Raw genomic sequence first — 20,115 nt, 5'->3', positions numbered from 1 at the left:
TCTGCCAGAGTTCTGTGCTGTTCTGTACTTCCTCCTCCTAGAGAGAGACACTGCAGACCCAGCAGCCAATGGGAGGCAGGCAGCTCCAGGGGCAGAGGGAGTGGCCGGATCCCGGAGGTGGGCGTGGGTGTCAAGCTGTCACTGGAGGGGAGAGCGGCGAGCTTAGTGCTGTGGTGGGCGTGGTTATGGGAGCAGTCTCCCCGGGGTGGGCGGGGCGGTGGCCTGGGAAGTGATGAGCTGGGTGTGATGATTGGCAGGCTCAGCGCAGAGTGTGTTCGGCTCTCCGTGTGATCGGGCACATGATGAGTGTGATGTCAGTGCCTGTCCTCACCTGCCCGGACTCCTGATCTCACATCATGGGCCCCTCTATGGTCATCCTCTCCCTGGGGCTCATCCTCTGCTGCCAGGCTGCACTGTGCTCTTCTCAGGGTGAGTACTCCGACCAGGAAGGGTTAACCAGCTCTCATCATAAACTTACTTTTTATTTCCTCATTACTTTTATATTCTTTTCTGTTTACCAAATTCTATCAATTCCATTGTACTGCAGTGTATGGACACATTACAACCTGATTGTACAATTGGCTTCATAGTGACCACAGACTGTACAATCTCCTTTATGGTGACCACACACTGTGCAATCTGATTGGACAATCACCTTTATGGTGACCACACACTGTGCAATCTGATTATACAATTGGCTTCATAGTGACCACAGACTGTACAATCACCTTCAGCTCTACCGTCATATTACATTACTGTATTTGGTAGCTCTATAGTTGATAGTACAGAGATTGTATGTGCTGGGACAAGGTCATCTAGAGCCTGGGGCAAACACCAAACTGCACCCCCCCCCCCCCCACAAAAAAAAATAAAATAAAATAAAATCAAACACCAATCTGAATTTTTACCCCCTAAGCATGAATTCTTCCTTCTAGTTCAAATCACCCCCCCCCCTACTGAAATTCCCCATTACAGCACAAATATTTCCCCCCCCCCCCCCCCCCCCAGCTCAAATCCTCTCTCTCACCAAATCTCAGACCCCCCCCCCCCCCCCTCCAAAAAAATAAAAATGACCTCCTAGCACAAATCCTCTATACCTCAAATTCCCCCCCCCCCCCGCCCCCCATACACACACACACACACTCTCCCTAACCTGCCTCCTAGTACAAATACAACCCCCCCCCCCCCCCCAACACAACGTCCCCTCTTAGCACAAATACCCCACAATCATCCCTACTGGCATAAATTCTCTCTCTCCCTCCCCCCCCCCCCCAATTTAAAAAATGTCCCTTTCCTCTCTCTAACATATCACCTCTTCTAGCACAAATCCTTTTCTCCCATTCCTCCCCCCCCCCCCCCCAAAAAAAAAAAAAAAAAAATCACCACTCCTACTAGCACACTTCCCCAAATTTCCCCAATTCTCTCTTCTAGCACAGATTCCCCTCCCTGCCCACTCCCAATCCTGCCTCCTAGTACAAATACTCCCCCCCCCCCCCCCCCAGCCCCCAAAATTATCCCCACTAGCACAATTCCCCCCCCCCCCCCCCCCCTTACCATATCACCTCTTATAGCACAAATCCTCTTCTCCCATTCCCAACACAAATCCCCCCCCCCCCCAATCACCACTCCTAGCTGCGCCTCCCCAAATCTCCCCCAGTTCCCTCTTCTATCACAGATCCGCCCCCCCGCCATATCACCTCTTCTAGCACAAATCCTCTTCTACCATCCCTCCTCCCAACCCCCCCCCCCCCCCCCCAATCACCACTCTAGCACACCTCCCCAAATTTCACCTCCCAGCAAAAATACCCCATAATCATCCTAACTAGCATACACCTCCCCCCCCCCCCCCCCCCCCACAAAAAAATTCATTTTCTAGCACAAATTCCCTACCCCCTCTACCATATTACCTCTTCTAGCACAACTCCCCCCCTCCCCCGGCACAGATCTTCTTCTTCCACCCCCCCCCCCTACACAAATCACTCCTAAGCACACCTCCCCAAATTTCACCTCCTAGCAAAAATACCACATAATCATCCCAACTAGCATACACCCCCTCCCCCCCCCCCCACAAAAAAAATCCCTTTTCTAGCACAAATTTTCTACCCCCTCTACCATATTACCTCTTTTAGCACAACTCCCCCCCCCCCCCCCCCCCACAGCACAAATCCTCTTCTCCCTTCCCCCCTCCCAACACCTCTCCAGATTTGCCCTAGAACAATTCTAACTCCTGATGACCCCCCCCCCCCAACAACACAAATCCCCTCCTCCACAATTTCCTTTTGTGGTGCCCGTCTACCTCACCTGATACCACAGTGCCCGGTTGCCCCTTCTGCCCCCCTTTGTCCCAGCCCTGGTCAGACTGTAACATGTATGGTGCTGTGGTATTCTGAAAGTGGAGAGCCTTGCCTGCCGGTAGAAGGCAATGATTAGTGATTCAGAATACTTTATTAATCCCAAAGGGAAATTACTAAATTGATGTCTGGTGAAGGCTATAGCCGGCAATACTGATCAATTGGGAGAAACCCGACAGGCTGCTTGTAAACAAGCCGTTTATTACATTGACTTGTGTACAGCCAGCTAGCTCATACATGGATTGAAATTTCTCCGATCCCTTCTGAACCCTCCAAATTTTGAGCCATGTATGAACAGCTTTAGATTTACCAAAGTTGTGTTTGACCTCCTATTACACAGTTTTTGTAAATCTAAGGGTTACCATACATGATACAATCTGAGATCTGCCGATGTTATATGATGACCTAACTAATCTGCCCAGGAAGGGCCCTGCACTATATAGTTGTTGGTATATTTTAAGACGATTGTACAATCAGAGTGCAACGTGTGTGTGTGTGGTGAGCCTAAATGAGATTCCTAAATGGTGAGGTCCTAATTGCCTGGTGCCCAGTCTGTAGCCCAGGGGCAGTTTGTGGACCTTTGATGCCTACTGTTATTGACTGCAATAATAACCCCCAACGTTGCTGTCAGTGACCGCAATGCCAACCCTCGGCGGTGCTGTCAGTGACCACAATGCCAAACCCTGGGCGGTGCTGTCAGTGACCGCAATGCCAAACCCTGGGCGGTGCTGTCAGTGACCGCAATGCCAACCCTGGGCGGTGCTGTCAGTGACCGCAAGGCCAACCCTGGGCGGTGCTGTCAGTGACCGCAATGCCAATCCTGGGCGGTGCTGTCAGTGACCGCAATGCCAACCCTGGGCGGTGCTGTCAGTGACCGCAATGCCAATCCTGGGCGGTGCTGTCGGTGACCGCAATGCCAACTCTCGGCGGTGCTGTCAGTGACCGCAATGCCAACTCTCGGCGGTGCTGTCAGTGACCGCAATGCCAACTCTCGGCGGTGCTGTCAGTGACCGCAATGCCAACTCTCGGCGGTGCTGTCAGTGACCGCAATGCCAACCCTCGGCGGTGCTGTCAGTGACGGCAGTGCCAACCCTCGGATTTGCTGTCAGTGACCGCAATACCAACCCTCAAATTTGCTGTCAGTGACGGCAGTGCCAACCCTCAAATTTGCTGTCAGTGACGGCAGTGCCAACCCTCGGCGGTGCTGTCAGTGACGGCAGTGCCAACCCTCGGCGGTGCTGTCAGTGACGGCAGTGCCAACCCTCGGCGGTGCTGTCAGTGACGGCAGTGCCAACCCTTGGCGGTGCTGTCAGTGGCCACAAAAAAATGCATTGTAAGTGAATTAAAAAAAAAAAAATATTATGGAAAGGAAAAATACCACAAGTAAGCATTTGAAATTCTTGTTTTTGTGCTCTTACCTGCAAGTGGGTGAACGGGTCTCTTTATAGGCTTTGTCTGTCTTATTGGCTTTTCCATGTTTCAAGGACTGGAGTGAATGGATTTGCTCTTGGATTTTGACACTGCCTTTATTAGTGGAGTCTCAGTTCTCATGCTGCAGTCTTTCTAAGTCCAAGAAGGCAGAGTGTGCCTCCTTGCAATAACTACCTCTGCTGAATGGAGTGAAGAGCTCAATCCTTCTAATGCCCAAGACATGCTGAAAAAACACATGGCTCCATTATTGGCCAGTGACTGACATACTGTATGTGTTGTGTATTGAAGTAAGATCTCTGGCCTGCACTGTATTGTATTGTGCCGTCGTAGCAGCAAAGCTGTGTTCTTCCTAGTACTGATATTGTACAGTCATTTTAAATTGTAACTAAAGCCAAAACTTTTTGTTTTTCATTCGGGATAGGGTAAGAGAGGGCAGGGCCAGTACTACCACTAGGCAAACTAGGCGGCCGCCTAGGGCGCACTACCACCTAGGGTGCAGCCATGGCCAGTGAGACATTCCTCTCCTGTCACCTCCTCATCCTCGGTGGATGTCACCTCTAGAGAGGGGGGCACTTTGTATATAAAGGGGTGTGTGGGGTTAAAGGGGGGCAGTGTGTGCAGGAAGGGGTTGTAGCAGAGTGTAGTGTTAAAAGGGGGCATTATGTACAAGAATGGTGGCAATGTGTACAGTTTTTTTTTTTTATTTTGGAGGGGGGGGGGGGTGTGCGCACGTAGATGGTCTTGCCTAGGGTGCAAAATCGTCTAGCAGCGGACCTGAGGGAGGGTAAACCCTGTCAGTTCTTTTTTCCAGCCATTTGTGTCCCATTTGGGAGATTTTCTTCACTTCCTGTCCCGTAGCCAAAACAGGAAATCCCCTTTTTAAAGTGAGCGAATTCTGTTGTGTCCCCGATTGGAAGATTTCCTCTCTTTTACTCTTTTTGGGGACAATTACCCAACTTTCACTTCTCACATCCAAGACATTCATTCACAGGAATCCGTGAATGAATAAACTACAAGTCCCATTGTCCACCGCTGCAGATGGACTTGACGTGTCTGCCCATAGAGTGATACAGGCAGGGAGCTGTAGGCAGTGTCTGCAGGAGCCTGACATTGCACCCGCTATCCACTGATTGTGAAGAGTTGTCAGGTTTTTAGGCCTTGTTGGGGATATTTCTCTTCACTTCCTGCCCCAGGGATGCAACAAATCTCTCTAAAGCGAGGGGAAGTCCCATGTTAGTTGTCACCGGTACAAGTGTCCCCATTTGAAGATTTCCTCTTACCCCTCTGCCAGTGACAACTGTAAGATTTTTGATTTTCCATTGCTTCCTGTCCCAGTGGTCACTAGGAGTAATACAGAGGCTAAATCTCCCCAGAGGGGACATGGCAATAAGTCCTCGCTCAAACATAGGTGAGGGCTGTGTTTGCCTCCACTGGGACAGAAAGTAATAGAAAAACCAAAATCTTACAGTTGTCACTGGCAGAGAGATCTACCAACAGGGAAGAGAGGTCTACCAACAGGGAAGAGAGATCTACCAACAGGGAAGAGAGGTCTACCCACAGGGAAGAGAGGTCTACCCACAGGGAAGAGAGGTCTACCCACAGGGAAGAGAGAGATCTACCCACAGGGAAGAGAGAGATCTACCCACAGGGAAGAGAGAGATCTACCCACAGGGAAGAGAGAGATCTACCCACAGGGAAGAGAGAGATCTACCCACAGGGAAGAGAGAGATCTACCCACAGGGAAGAGAGAGGTCTACCCACAGGGAAGAGAGAGGTCTACCAACAGGGAAGAGAGAGGTCTACCAACAGGGAAGAGAGAGGTCTACCAACAGGGAAGAGAGAGGTCTACCAACAGGGAAGAGAGAGGTCTACCAACAGGGAAGAGAGAGGTCTACCAACAGGGAAGAGAGAGGTCTACCAACAGGGAAGAGAGAGGTCTACCAACAGGGAAGAGAGATCTACCAACAGGGAAGAGAGATCTACCATCAGGAAGAGAGTGAGAGTGGCGCTGGGTACGGAAAGTGACTGTGAAGTAATTGGAATAGCTATAGCACCAGGAGAGATTGGGGTAGTATAGATAACAAATAGCAGGTCTTTACCTTATTATCCCAATTAGAATTGTGGGTAATAATGTCCGACAGGATTGGTGATGCCACTCAGTGCACATCTTGCTCCATGTATGCTTTCCTCGATGAGCCAATCGAGAGCGAATAACTGCTGTGTGAAATGTGAGCGACTTGTTTCTCTGGAAGCCCAGAACCTGGATCTAGAAAACAAGATGGCAACACTGAGCAGCATCAACAACCTGGAAAGGAGCTTGGACATTACCCAGCAGGTGCTGGCAGGGGCCAGTGGAGACATGGAGGCACAGGGGCCAGAGGTAGGCAGCTGGGTGACAGGAGGGGTAGAGGGAAGAGCACTAGGGAGACCAGTCCTGTGTTGGTGCACCCCAACAAATATGCCAAATTGGGGATATAAGCTCAGGAATAGCAGTGATGGAGCAGGTGCCCTCCCCTGGCTGCCAGGGGACTGGGGAGTGACGGCTCTGGTAAGGAGGGGGGCAGAGATGCAGGAAAGGTTAGACCGGTATTGGTAGTAGGGGACTCAATTATTAGGAGGACAGAGAGGGCAATCTGTCCAAACAGTATGTTGTTTACCGAGCGTTCGGGTTTGGCACATCGTGGATTGGGTGGACAGATTATTGGCCGGGGCTGGGGAGGACCTACCAGTCATGGTGCATGTAGGCACCAATGGCTAAGTAAGAGGAAGGTGAGAGTCCTAAAAACGATTTCAGGGAATAAATTTGAGGAGAAGGACCTCCAAGGTGGTTTTCTCTGAAATACGACCTGTGCCTCCAGCCACACCAGGCAGCGGGAGCTTAGGGAACTGTACAAGTGGCTGAGGAACTGGTGTAGGGAGGAGGGGTTCGGGTGTAGGTGTAGGGAGGAGGGGGCCGAGAAAATTTGTGTGCAGTCTAGAGCACATTTCAACCAACACAACAACACTGGAAAAAAGTTGGCCGATCGGTCGGCCGATAATCGTTGCGTGTGTACGAGGCATTAGACTTTGTGGGAATAAAAGAAACTTGGTTTGACAGTTCACACGACTGGATGGCAAATACTGAAGGGTATATAGGAAGGTAAAAAAGGGGGAGGGGTATGTCTCTATATAGAAAATGATGTAAGGGTGGTAGAGAGGGGTGACATTGTGAATGGTACGAGGGAGAAGGTGAAATCCGTGTGGGTAGAACTCCACAGGAAAGAAGTAAGCGGGAAATAATAGTGGGGGTTTGTTATAGGCCCTCCAACCTGAAGGAGGAGGAGTTGGACCTTCTATCACGGTTAGGAATGGTGGTGAAGCAGGGAAATGTAGTCCTAATGGGGGACTTCAATTATCCCGATATTGACTGGGACTCATTAAAGCGGAGTTCCAGCCTAACCGCCCACTCACCTGTCCCACGGTCCAGCGATGCGCCATCTTCTCCCTCTCTGCTCCGCGGCGCCGGCATCACTGATGTGGGCACCCGGCTGTGACAGTTTGCGGCTTCACAGCCGAGTACGCACCGCGCATGCGCGAGTTGCGCTATGCGTCGTGATTGGCCGGCAATCTTCTGGGACCTCTGACATGTCCCAGAAGATTGCAGAAAGGGAGGGAGAGAGGAGAACTTCCGCTCAGGGCGCCGCAGCGCTCCGAGCGGAAGTGGGAGCGGGTACCTATCAAAACTAGGTACCCGCTCCCCCCCCAAAAAATGACATGCCAAATGTGGCATGTCAGGGGGTTAGGACTATTTAAAGCGGAAGTTCCACTTTTGGGTGGAACTCCGCTTTAAGGCCCGTCATTTCATGAATGTCTTACAGGACAACTTCATGTCTCAATTGGTGGATTCTCCTACTAGAAAGAATACATTGCTAGATTTATTAATTATGAATAATCCAAGTCTGATCTCTGATGTGGCAATACGGGACAACTTAGGATCTAGCGATGACAGGATGATCACATTTAGCGTAAATCGTAGGAAAAAGAGGAACGAGGGGAGCACAAGAACTCTAAATTTCAAAAGAGCAAACTTTTCTAAACTCTACTCAATACTACAGGACATCAATTGGAACCTAACCCTAGAAACATTAAACACGGAGGAAGAATGGGAATGCTTTAGGGAACATATTAAACAAAGGTATCACACAGTGCATTCCAATGGGAAATAAATATAGAAGAGCCAAGGTCAAACCTGGGTGGATAAACCGTAAGTGGACACGGGGCCACACAATGAGATTGGAGGAGAAACGGTTTAACCTTAAGCTGAGTATAGGTTTTTCACTGTAAGAATGTGGAACTCTCTTCCACAATTGGTGGTATCCGCGGGGGGGGTATTGATAAAGACTCTTGGACGTGCATCGCAAAGAACACTATGCAGGGATATGGGAAATGAATGTTGTAACCTGATACGTACACATACAGGTTAAACTGGATGGACTAATATCTTCAACCTTAACCACTTAAGCCCCGGAAGATTTTACCCCCTTCCTGACCAGGGGGTTTTTTGCGTGTTTTTTTTTTTTTTTTTTTTTTTTTTTTTTATCATGCGCTATAAACAAAAAAAGAGCTAAATTTTGCAAAAATAACAATATTTTTCACTTTTTTTTTTTTTATATGAAATTCCCCCCCAAAAAAATTTAAAAATCAAACTTTTTTAACATTTTCGGCCAATTTGTTTTATGCTACATATGTTTGGTAAAAAAAATCGCAAAAAGCGTATTTTGATTGGTTTGCGCAAAAGTTATCGCGTTTACTAACAAAGGGAAAGATTTTTGTCATTTTTGGTGTTTTTTTTTTTTAACGAGTAATGGCGGCGTTCTGCGTTTTTTTTTTTTTTTTTTTTTTGCGATATTGCGGCGGACAGATCGGACCCTTGACTGACATTTTTGACACTTTTGGGGGTACCAGTGACATTACTGCAGTAATCAGTGCTATACATATGCACTGTTACTGTAAAAATGACACTGGCAGGGAAGGGGTTAAGTGTGTCCTAGGGGCGTGATTCTAACTGTGATGGGACATGGCTACTAGTGTAAAAACAGAGATCAACGGTTCTACATAGTAGAACCGTCTGATCTCCATTTTTACACAGGGGAGAATGACAGGCGGCTTGTTTACATAAGCCGCTCCGCCTTTCTCCCGCTCTACCGACGATCGTAGTGTGACCGGCGGACATCGGGTCGGCCGGTCACACGCCCGCACTCCTCCGTGAACGAGCCGAGGCGGCTATTGGCTCAAAACCCGGTGACAGGCGAGCGACGTAGGCCTACGTCACTCTGCCTGGCCGGGGCTGACTGCCGCTGTAAATATACCGTGCGCAGTCGGCAACCGGTTAAAGCGGTTGTATTCCCTGTGTAAAAAACAAATCTGCAGGACAATGGCATAATGTGCTAGTTTGCATTGCATACTAGCACATTATGAAATACTTACCTTTAGACAATGGGAGTCCAACCTTTTGGCTTCTCTGGGCCACATTGAGTGTAGAGAAATTTTCTCGGGCCGCATATAAAATATATACTATAGTTAAGGTATATAAGTGATAAAATGCCGCCATGCCCTTCCCGTGCCGCCGCCACCCCCCCCCCCCCCCCGACTAATTTAACACAACTAGAAGATGATGAAATGGAATCAGTATACAGAGGTTTACTTCTTCTGAGAGATATTAAAGGAACACTATCCACCATGACCACTTCAGTGATTTGAACCACCCTCAGCCTCTGCCTACCATTAGTTGGAAGCCGCTGTGGCCATGCCCCCGACCCGACTTCCTTCCTCCCCAGCAAAAAAAAAATTGTCAGGGGGCAGTGGGCCGCATTGCCTGGGATTCTGGGCCGCATGTGGCCCCCGGGCCGCAGGTTGGACATGCCTGCCTTAGACCGAAGCCCCCCACCCGGTCGTCCAGACACCGCTGAGGGAGCTTACAGGTTCCATCAGCGTCTCTTCTGGGTTCGGCGGCTCTGGCTGCGATGACATCACCCCCGCGCATGCACGCGGGAGTTCTCTTTCCAGCAAGGAGCTCTGAAGGTCCGGCAAGATGCGCCGGACCTTCAGAGCGCACGTGCCGCTGGTGTCAGCGGCTGCATGCTGGGTAAATATCTCCTAACCTTGCAGGTAAAAATAAAAAAGCGGCGTATACTACCGCTTTAAATACTATGGAATTGTGACACTTGTTTCGGTGACAACAGAGGATTTTCCCTCGCTTTGGGGAAATTTGTTGTGTCCCCAGGACAGGAAGTGAAAATATATATCCCCAATTAAAACCCAACATTTCCCTGCCCAAGACAGGAAAAAATAGTTTTGGCGTTCAATATATTTTAACGTCATGTTCTGTGTCTCTGCCAGGATGGCATTTCATGTTCAGCAGCAGAAGGAAGGAATTAAGGATTTTCTGGTTATGAAAGTCCGCTGTATGACGGTAACACATTAGCTGGCACTGTGCCTCGCCTTCAAAAGCCGTGCCAGTTGTGGCAGAGGCATTACCGCCTTGCGGAACTGTAAACTGTGACTGAAGGATGAATGTAACAGAATAAAACTAAGGCCCGGGCGCTCCTGGGGTGGTAATCACTCGGAGACCCCCCCCCCTGTGCCACTCACAGCAGGAACCCATTCCCCTCACCTTTCTGTTTTTTTCTTTCATGCGGTTCCATTATGTTGTCCTGGCTAAACGGTAAACGACCAGCTTTTGGCCATTTTCCTTGGCCTGACCCTGTGAACTGCTGTTTCCCAAAGTTATGGGTGCCTGTTTTATGTTTGAAAGCATTAACTCCGGCGTTCGATGTGTATCTGAGGAAACTGAGACGCTAGGACATGTTTTTTGTAACTTGAAACACAAAACAAATACATTGAAAGTAAAAATGTAGGCCGACGTGGAAACAAAGCCTTAGAAATACCTGACAGGACGGTCCGTTGCTCCCGGCAACCAGTTAGAAGTCCCTTTTTAAATTTACTACCAGCAAGCTTTGGGCCTTCATTGCTGTGGGTAACACAAACTTTATTTAGACCCTGTTAGACACAAGCCGGTTCTAGCACAGACCTCCCTTTTTAAATTATATATTAGATTGGTGTTTGTTTATTTATTTTTTTGGGGGGGTCCACATATTTACTTCCATAACCATGTTTACCTGCTGGTGCTGTCTCTTTATTACCAAAAGTATTGGGACCCCTGCCTTTACACGCACATTAACTTCATTGGCATCCCAGTCTTAGTCCGTAGGGTTCAATTAGCTATAACAGCTTCAGCTCTTCTGGGAAGGCTGTCCACAAGGTTTAGGAGTGTGTCTATGGGAATGTTTGACCATTCTTCCAGAAGCTCATTTGTGAGGTTAGGCACTGATGTTGGATGAGAAGGCCTGGCTCGCAGTCTCCACACTAATTCATCCCAAAGGCGTTCTGTTGGGTGTTCTGCTGTTATAGCTGCAAAGGGTGGGCCAACTCAATATTGAACTAATAAACCCTGCTGACTAGAACCAGGATGACATTAAAGTTCATGTTGATGTAAAGGCAGGCGTTCCAATACTTTCAGTACTATACAGTAGTGTGTGTGTATATATATATATATATATATATATATATATATATATATATATATATATATATATATATATATATATATATGTATGTATATGTGTGTGTGTGTGTATATAATATATACACACATACTTTTTTTTTTTTTCAGCAGGAACGCATTTCCGGCACCTCCAGGACTGACTGTATGTAATGGCAAGGGGTGCTGGGTGTGCTGCAGGGTCTATTGATGCTTGCTGTGGGGGATCTATTCTAACTTTCTAATTGGAGGGGATATATTTTTGCAAGGGGGTCTATTGTTGCTGGTAGTGGGTCCTGTGTTGCTGGGGAGGGGGTCAGTTTTTGCTGGGAGAGATATACTGTTGAGGGAGGGGCCTATTGATGCTAGCTGTAGGGAGATCTGTTATTGCTGGGGGGGGGGGGGTTGTTGTGGGTGGTCCCCATTGTTGTTAGGGGGATCTATTGTTGCTGACTGCAGGGGATCTATCTTACTGCCTTTTCTTTTTATCATTTCCGAATTGCATACAAATAACTTTGCACCACAAAATATTTGGTTCTGTAAAATGGAGGTATTGGGAGGTGGGTAGGGGATGGAACCAAGGAATGGTGCTCAGAGGCGGGTAGGGCCAGAGAAGAGGGGTACCTTGGAAAGAGGGAGATGGATAGTGTCCTGGGGTATTTCCTCCCAGATCTGGATCAGGGCATCACTGAGCTCCTGAACAGATTGAGGTGCAACCTGGTGGTGCCAGTTGGACCGAAACATAATGTCCTAGAGGTGTTCTATTGGATTTAGGTCAGGCGAGTGTGGGGGCCATTCAAACGGTATTGATTCCTTTTATCCTCCAGGAAATGGCTGCATACTCTCGCCACTCATCTGTGAAAACAGGGCGCCAGTGGCGGACCTGGCAATTCTGGTGTTCAATGGCAAATGCCAATCAAGCTCCACGGTGCCGGGCAGTGCACACAGGGCCCACTAGAGGATGTCGGGCCCCCAGGCCACACTCATGAAGATTGTTTGGTCAGAGACATTCACACCGGTGGCCTGCTGGAGGTCATTTTGTAGGGCTCTGGCAGTTCTCATCCTGATCCTCCTTGCACAAAGGAGCAGAATACCGGTCCTGCTGATGGGTTAAGGACCTTCTACAGCCCTGTCCAGCTTCTAAAGTTACTGCCACTAAACAAAATGTCAGTGGCTTCCACCTGTAAAACCTTTCCTGTTTTGGATGTCCTCTCGTTGCCCATCTAGTGCACCTGTTAATTTCATTAACACCAAAGCAGCTGAAACTGATTACCAACCCCCTCTTCTACTTAACTGACCAGATCAATATCCCAGGAGTTTAATTGACTTGATGCTATACTCTGATTAGAAAGTGTTCTTTAAATTTTTTTTGAGCTGTGTGTGAAAGTTTATTTGTATGTAATATATACATACAGTGCCTTTCAAAAGTATTCACCCCCTTGGCATTTTTCGTGTTTTGTTGCCTCACAACCTGGAATTAACATGGATTCTTTGAGGATTTGCATCATTTAATTTACAGAACATGCTCACAACTTTGAAGATTTTTTTTTTTTTTTTTTTTTTTTTTTTTACTATGAAGCAAACAACAAATAGGACAAAATAACAGAACAAATTCAATGTGCATAACTATTCACCCTCCTAATGTCAATACTTTGTAGAGCCACCTTTTTGTGGCAATCACAGCTCCAAGTCGCTTTGGATAAGTCTTTATGAGCTTGTCACATCTTACCACTGGAATTTTTGCCCATTCTTTCTTGCAAAACTGCTCCAGCTCTTTCAAATTGGATGGTTTGCGCTTGTGAACAGCAATCTTTAAGTCTGACCACAGATTTTCTATTGGATTGAGTTCTGGGCTTTGACTAGGCCATTCCAACACATTTACATGTTTCCTCTTAAACCACTCAAGTGTTGCTTTAGCAGTGTGTTTGGGGTCATTGTCCTGCTGGAAGGTGAACCTCCATCCTAGCCTCAAATCATGCACAGAGTGGTACAGGTTTTGCTAAAGAATATTCCTGTATTTAGCACCATCCATGTTTTACTCAACTCTGATCAGTTTCCCAGTCCTGGCTTCTGAAAAACATCCCCACAGCATGATTCTGCCACCTCCATGTGGGTATGGTGTTCTTTGGGTGATGTGATGTGTTGGGTTTGCGCCAGGCATAGCGTTTTCTTTGATGGCGGAAAACTTCTATTTTCGTTTCATCAGACCAGAGCACCTTCCTCCATACATTTTGGGAGTCTCCCACATGCCTTTTCCTAAACTCAAAACTTGCCACTTTGTTTTTTGCTGAATGTAATGGTTTCTTCTGGCCACTCTGCCATAAAGCCCAGCTCTATAGAGCGTACGGCTTATTGTCCTCCTATGTACAGATACTCCAGTCTTTGCTGTGGAACTCTGCAGTTCCTCCAGGGTTACCTTCGGTCTCTGTGCTGCCTCTCTGATTAATGCCCCCCTTGTCCGGTCCGTGAGTTTTGTTGGGCGGCCGTCTCTTGGCAGGTTTGCTGTTGTGCCATGTTCTTTCCATTTGGTTATGATAGATTTGATTGTGCTCCTGGCGATCATCAAAGATTTAGATATTTTTTTATAACCTAACCCTGACTTGTACTTCTCAACAACATTGTCCCTTACTTGTTTGGAGAGTTCCTTGGTCTTCATGGCAGTGTTTGGTTAGTGGTGCCTCTTGCTTAGGTGTTGCAGCCTCTGGGGCCTTTCAAAAAAGGTGTGTATATGTAATGACAGATCATGTGACACTTAGATTGCACACAGGTGGACATCCTTTCACTAATTATGTGACTTCTGAAGGTAATTGGTTGCACCAGAGCTTTTTATGGGCTTCATAACAAAGGGGGTGAATACATACGCACATGCCAATTTTCTGTTTCTAAAAAATAGTTTTATGTATATATATTTTTTTTATATATAAATATTAATATATTATATATATTTTTTTCATTTCACTTCACCAACTTAGACTATTGTGTTCTAAACCATCACATAAAATTCAGATTAACAAAAAATTGAACATAAGGCTGTAATGTAACAAAAACAGGTAAAAAGTCAAGGGGGTGAATACTTTTGCAAGGCACTGTGTGTATGTGTGTATATGTATGTATGTATATATGTATGTATGTGTGTATGTATGTGTATATATATATATAAACACGGAGGATAGCGTACCCATACAAAAGGAGTAACTTTCAAATATTAGAAGGCTATTGAGACCTGATCTAAATGAGTAAATATGCGGATTTGGTCACCATATGGCCATTATCAGTGGGTCCTATACTATCCATCCCGTTTGTTTGTTACACATTGAGTCCTGACCAGACTCCTGGGGTGGAGCACCCCACTCTCCCACACCAGTACTTTATCAGTGTCCCCCTAGTAAGCAGATATAGGAGTCCCTTTGTAGTGTAGTATAAAGAGGAAGTAAACTCTTCCTGTTTTTCGTTTTTTTTTTTTTTTTTTTTCCCTGCAAAGTAATGGATAAGATGCTAGTGTGCATCGCATACTAGCACATTATGTGACACTTACCTGCAAATGAAGCCCGCGTTGTCCCTGCTGGCAGCCGCATCCATCTTCGCCCATCTTCCTTCCAAGTCTGCGGAGTCCGGCTGTATTACTGGCCGGAGCAGCGTGATGTCACGCACAGGGCTCAGAAGAAACAGCAGAGGCGGCCGTTTCTTCAGAGCGCATGCGTCCATGACATCATCGGCTGCATGCATTGTATATATTTTCTAAATGGTGCAAGTTTAGGAGATATTTACAGTACCTATAGGTAAGCCTTATTAAAGGCTTACCTATATGTACAAGGTGGGTTTACAACCACTTTAAGCTGTGTTTTCTGCAGCTAGCACATTTCTCCCATGGTTAAGAGAAGTTGGATTTATCCTTTATTTTATGGATAGTGTAGGACCCACTGATAATGGGGTAATTTGCTTTGACGTAGTGATGGGGCTTAACCACTTAAGCCCCGGAAGATTTTACCCCCTTCCTGACCAGGGGGTATTTTGCGATTCGGCACTGCGTGACTTTAACGGACAATTGCGCGGTCGTGCGACGCTGTATCTAAACGAATTTGGCGTCCTTTTTTTCCCACAAACAGCGCTTTCTTTTGGTGGTATTTGATCACCTGTGCGATTTTTTGATCATGCGCTATAAACAAAAAAAGAGCGTAAATTTTGCAAAAAATAGCAATATTTTTCACATTTTTTTTATATGAAATTCCCCCCCAAAAAAATGTAAAAATCTAAATTTTTTTAACATTTTCGGCCAATTTGTTTTATGCTACCTATGTTTGGTAAAAAAAATCGCAAAAAGCGTATTTTGATTGGTTTGCGCAAAAGTTATCGCGTTTACTAACAAAGGGAAAGATTTTTGTCATTTTTGTTGTTTTTTTTTTTAACGCGTAATGGCGGCGATCTGCGATTTTTTTTTTTTTTTGCGGTACTGCGACATTGCGGCGGACAGATCGGACCCTTGACTGAAATTTTTGACACTTTTGGGGGTACCAGTGACATTTCTACAGTAATCAGTGCTATATATATGCACTGTTACTGTAAAAATACACTGGTAGTGAAGGGGTTAACTTTATTTGGGAGGGAGGGGCTGTGTGTGTCCCTAGGGGCGTGCTTTCTACTGTGATTGGCTGTGGCTTGAGGTGAAAGGACACTGATCAACGGATCTACATAGTAGATCTGTCTGATCAGTGTTTTAACACCGAGGAGAATGACAGGCAGCTTGTTTACACAAGCTGCCTGACTTTCTCCCTCTCCCCCGACGATCGCCGAGTGAGCGGCGGACATCGGGTCCGCCGGTCACACGCGCGGGGGGGGGGTCCGTGACCGCGCGGGAGCGGGAGCGCGCCTCCGGCGGCGCGCTTGCTCCCCAGACCCTCCCAGGCTAGTGACGTTAATTAACGTCACTCTGCCTGGCAGGGGCTGACCGCCGCAGTAAATTTACTTGCGGCGGTCGGCAAGCGGTTAATATTTGAAAGTTACTCCTTTTGTAGGTGCGCGCTATCCCCTGTGGTTATATATGTGTATTGGTCTTTATAGCAGCACCAGCTTTATAAATGCATGTTTAGGGTGTGCCCCCTAACCCATTGTTTGATATATATATATATATATATATATATTATATATACACTCTGTGGACAATGCCTAGAGGCATATTAATTTTGTACCAGTTTTTGCATTAGTCGTGTATTGCGTACATGTCCTGTAGGTTATGGATTTGTCATCAGGAGGAAGCTCAAGACATTTCACAATTGCTAGACAGCAGCTTACAACATCAATTTCCAGCAAATGCCACTGGGTCACCTATTGTCTCAGGACACAGCAGGCAAATATATTTCCTATTAAATCCCAGCTGTGCAATTGACTTTTAGCATCTATCTTATCAGTAAACATTCATTTAAAGGGTATGTACACTTTAAAACAAAGAGCACTTATTCTTTTTGCCCCCTTCCCCTAACTTAGCCAAATCCACCTCCCCCCTCCCTCCATGGATTCTTACTTACTGCTGCAGTTTCATTGTTTACATCAAGCAGTGCAAATCTTCATTGTTCTCGCTGTGCATGCACATTATAGCTCCCTGCACTTTTACGGGACGGCCTTCCATCTTCTCCGGCCTTAGGTAATAGTGATTGACCGATTATCGGCAATGTATATATATCGAGGGCCGATATGCACTTTCCCCGATATATCGGAATCGGCCCCTTAGGTTACTGATATTGCCGATATTTCGGGAAAGTGCTTGTACCGGAGTAATGCTTCAGCTAGAAGCATCACCCCTTTACCAGCATCCATAGCCAACGGTCGGCTGTCTTGTAATGACAACCGATGCGGCTGAGAAGCCGCTCGGCTGTCATTACATGGAGCGGGAGGGGACGTCTCCCCCCTCCCGCGGCTCGCTCGGGTCTCCCATCCCACTGGGAGACCCGGGCATCCTACCTGCACAACCGCCGAAGACCCGATCAAAGCCGAATTCGACTCTGATCAGGTCTCTATGTAAAAACCCAGAAGTGATGTCATGACATCACTTCCGGGTACTTGGCGGCAAATTCAAAAAAATTTGAGTATTCAAAACAGCCAAACTTGGCTTTTTGAATGCTTTTAAGTGCTGAGGAGCGGTTTGGGGTCTTTTAGACCCCCAGATCCCTCCACCAGAGTACCTGTAATAAAAAAAAAAAAAAAAAAATGTAATGTCCGAAAATATCAGCCGATACTGATATATGCAGACCAAAATATTGGTATCGGCAATAAAAAAGCGATCTTGGTCGATCACTAGTAGGTAAGGCACTAGTGCACAGGCAGGACAATGTAGACTTGTGGCACTGGATGTAAACAGACTGCACAACCGAATCAAGGTAAGTATACACCTGGGGAAGGTGAGGTTAGGTCAGGGGAAGGGGGAAAATAGGAGTGCACTTATTCTTTAATTCACTTTTTATACTTCAAGCAAGGAAGGGGTGGAAGCTCTCTCAGGTGTTTACTAGTGTCTGTTTCCCCACTGGGGAGATTCACGCCACTTCCTGTCCTGATGGCAACAGTCGCTGGGACAGGAAGTGAGAGGTAATCTTCCCCATGAAGTCATGGACAGCAATAAAACCTGAAAGTGTTTCTACTTCTTCCTCCCCCACCAAAAATTTGCAGACCCCATTTCAGCATCGATCTTCCCATAAGATTGTATGTGCATTCAATGTACTTAAATTCCTCCCTTCTAAAAACATCACAAAGCCTGAGGTTGCTGTTGGATGCCGCCATCTTGAGTGTGATGTCACAGCCCCAGAATAAGTGTCCCTCCATACTATATAAAAGGTTATCTAGGGAGGTTGGGGGAGTTGCGGAGGAGCTGGACCAACACAAACACTTCTACAACAAGAAGCCTATGGCATTGCACGAGGGTGGGGGAAGTATGCCTTGGAATAGGCTCATCATGGAGGGGTCGAATTCTATAGCTTGTGTGCCATAGAGTGTGAAAGTCCCACTCATAATCGCTCAACTTTGGAGTCGCACTAGGGAGAACGGAGCTTAAATAGCAACTGATGCCGTGTCGGGCCGGAATGCTAATGCAAAGTTCAGGCCTTAGGCTGCATTTACACCTGAGCAACATGTTGCGCTGCGTTTTGGGTTGCACGCTTTAGTTCAACAGCCCATTGACTCTAATGGGTTACCTTTCATGCAACAAGTACACCAAAGAGGCTCAAGCATAAATTTTGGGCACTGAGCCAAGCTGGGTTGGACATTGGTCGGAATGTCGTCCTAAAGAACTCAAGCATGCGTCATTTGCTTCCAGCCTGCAGGTATTATTGTGCCGCCGGTACACAAGGACTTGCTTTTCCTCTCCTGCTGGATGACTCCAATGAAATTCTAGGCCTTTCTTTTGTTGTAAATAGGGCCCCCTCCACCCCTTCTCTACTGTAAACTGGTTCTGTGACTTTATATACTGGGATCATTCGCTGTATGATGGTATCTCCAGAGTGAGTTGCTGGGATCTTTTATCTAGTCGCAATGCCGGTTAATCCTCTGACACAACAATGTATCATCCCGTCATACAGTCATGCATGTCTTCTAAGGTTAATGAGGTCAAGGGTTTGTTAAGTCTGGATTCGCATCTGTGGGTTGCAAAATAACATGGTAAAGCATGCGGGAAATGCTTAGGCATATGTACATTGTGGTAACGAGTGTTTAATTTTGAATGGCATTTCTACATATACAGTAACACACCTGCATTGTTAGCGCCGCTCGGAAATATGACTATTAGGTCTGTTGTGGTGCACTGCGTTGCCAAAAATAATGCAGTTGTTTTTTGGTGTGTTGATGGTGCAACTGGCTCAAATACATAAAAATTGCATTACAGTCGTCGTGTGAACCGGCCCTAACCAGAACCAATCATAGTGGTAAACGGCCAGGACAGCTACATCCTGGCACATCTTAAGTATCCACTAGGGCTGCCAAAGAGCTACCCAAAAAAAATGGCCTTGTAAATGCATTGATGCTCCACTCTGTCCCTGTGGAAATATATGGTTCACTATATACATTACTCTTCTAATGGATATGCACGCAGATTGTTTTTAAGATGTTGTTCAAACATTTGGGTTACATACGGTTCACATGTACTCCTGAGGAAGATGATGGGTATTTGAAACGCGTTAAGATCATGTGGACTGTTCGTCTCTAAGTCATAAGAACTTTTATGTAGAGCGTATCTATAAACCTCGGGTTTGAACATATGGACATAGTTCTATTTGTCTGTTTTTTTTTTTTTTTTTTTGTTTACTTTTTGTATAATATACTGAAAAATGTAATTTTATTTTTTTTATGTATTCAGTCTTTGGCTACACATTCCTTTTCAGATTTGGTCTAAAATTTATAGTATGTGGGCATGTTATTAACAAAGAACGTTTTTCCCCCGAGTAGGACTAGCAAAAAAAAAAAAAAAACAGGGACCGCTCCCTTTATTTTTTTTTTATACGGATACACCACCGACACAAAGTGTTTAGGGTATTAATATGATCTCATTGGCTTTTTTTTTGTTTTGGATGGAATAGGATATTTCTTTTAGAATATTTTCTTTTCTTTTATCCCATTCACGCCACGTACGTTGAGCTGTATTGGGCTGCATAGACCAGAGGTGTCCAAACTGGCCCGCGGACTGGTTGTGGCCCTTTACTTGCCTTTACCCGGGCCTTTGGGCGCCGTGCCATCCACAGACACCAGTGATGGTGGCGCCGTGCCATCCACAGACAC

The 20,115-nt window shown here is 46.5% G+C and overlaps 1 protein-coding gene across 1 annotated transcript in view; it reads left to right on the top strand.

Annotated features, from left to right (window-relative positions):
* Positions 1-277: 277 nt before the first annotated feature.
* PGAP6 (post-GPI attachment to proteins 6) overlaps positions 278-20,115 on the top strand; it is a 104,682-nt gene continuing 84,844 nt past the window's right edge. The window contains exon 1 of the mRNA XM_082260007.1: positions 278-429. Coding sequence (XP_082116133.1) covers positions 357-429 — 73 coding nt within the window. The 5' untranslated portion in view covers positions 278-356. The remainder of the gene's footprint in view (positions 430-20,115) is intronic.

Source organism: Pelophylax lessonae (assembly GCF_965119305.1).
Source record: "Pelophylax lessonae genome assembly, chromosome: 6".
NCBI lineage: Eukaryota > Metazoa > Chordata > Amphibia > Anura > Ranidae > Pelophylax > Pelophylax lessonae.
Note: the sequence above shows the minus strand (reverse complement) of the source record. Positions and strands in the feature narration are given on the sequence as shown.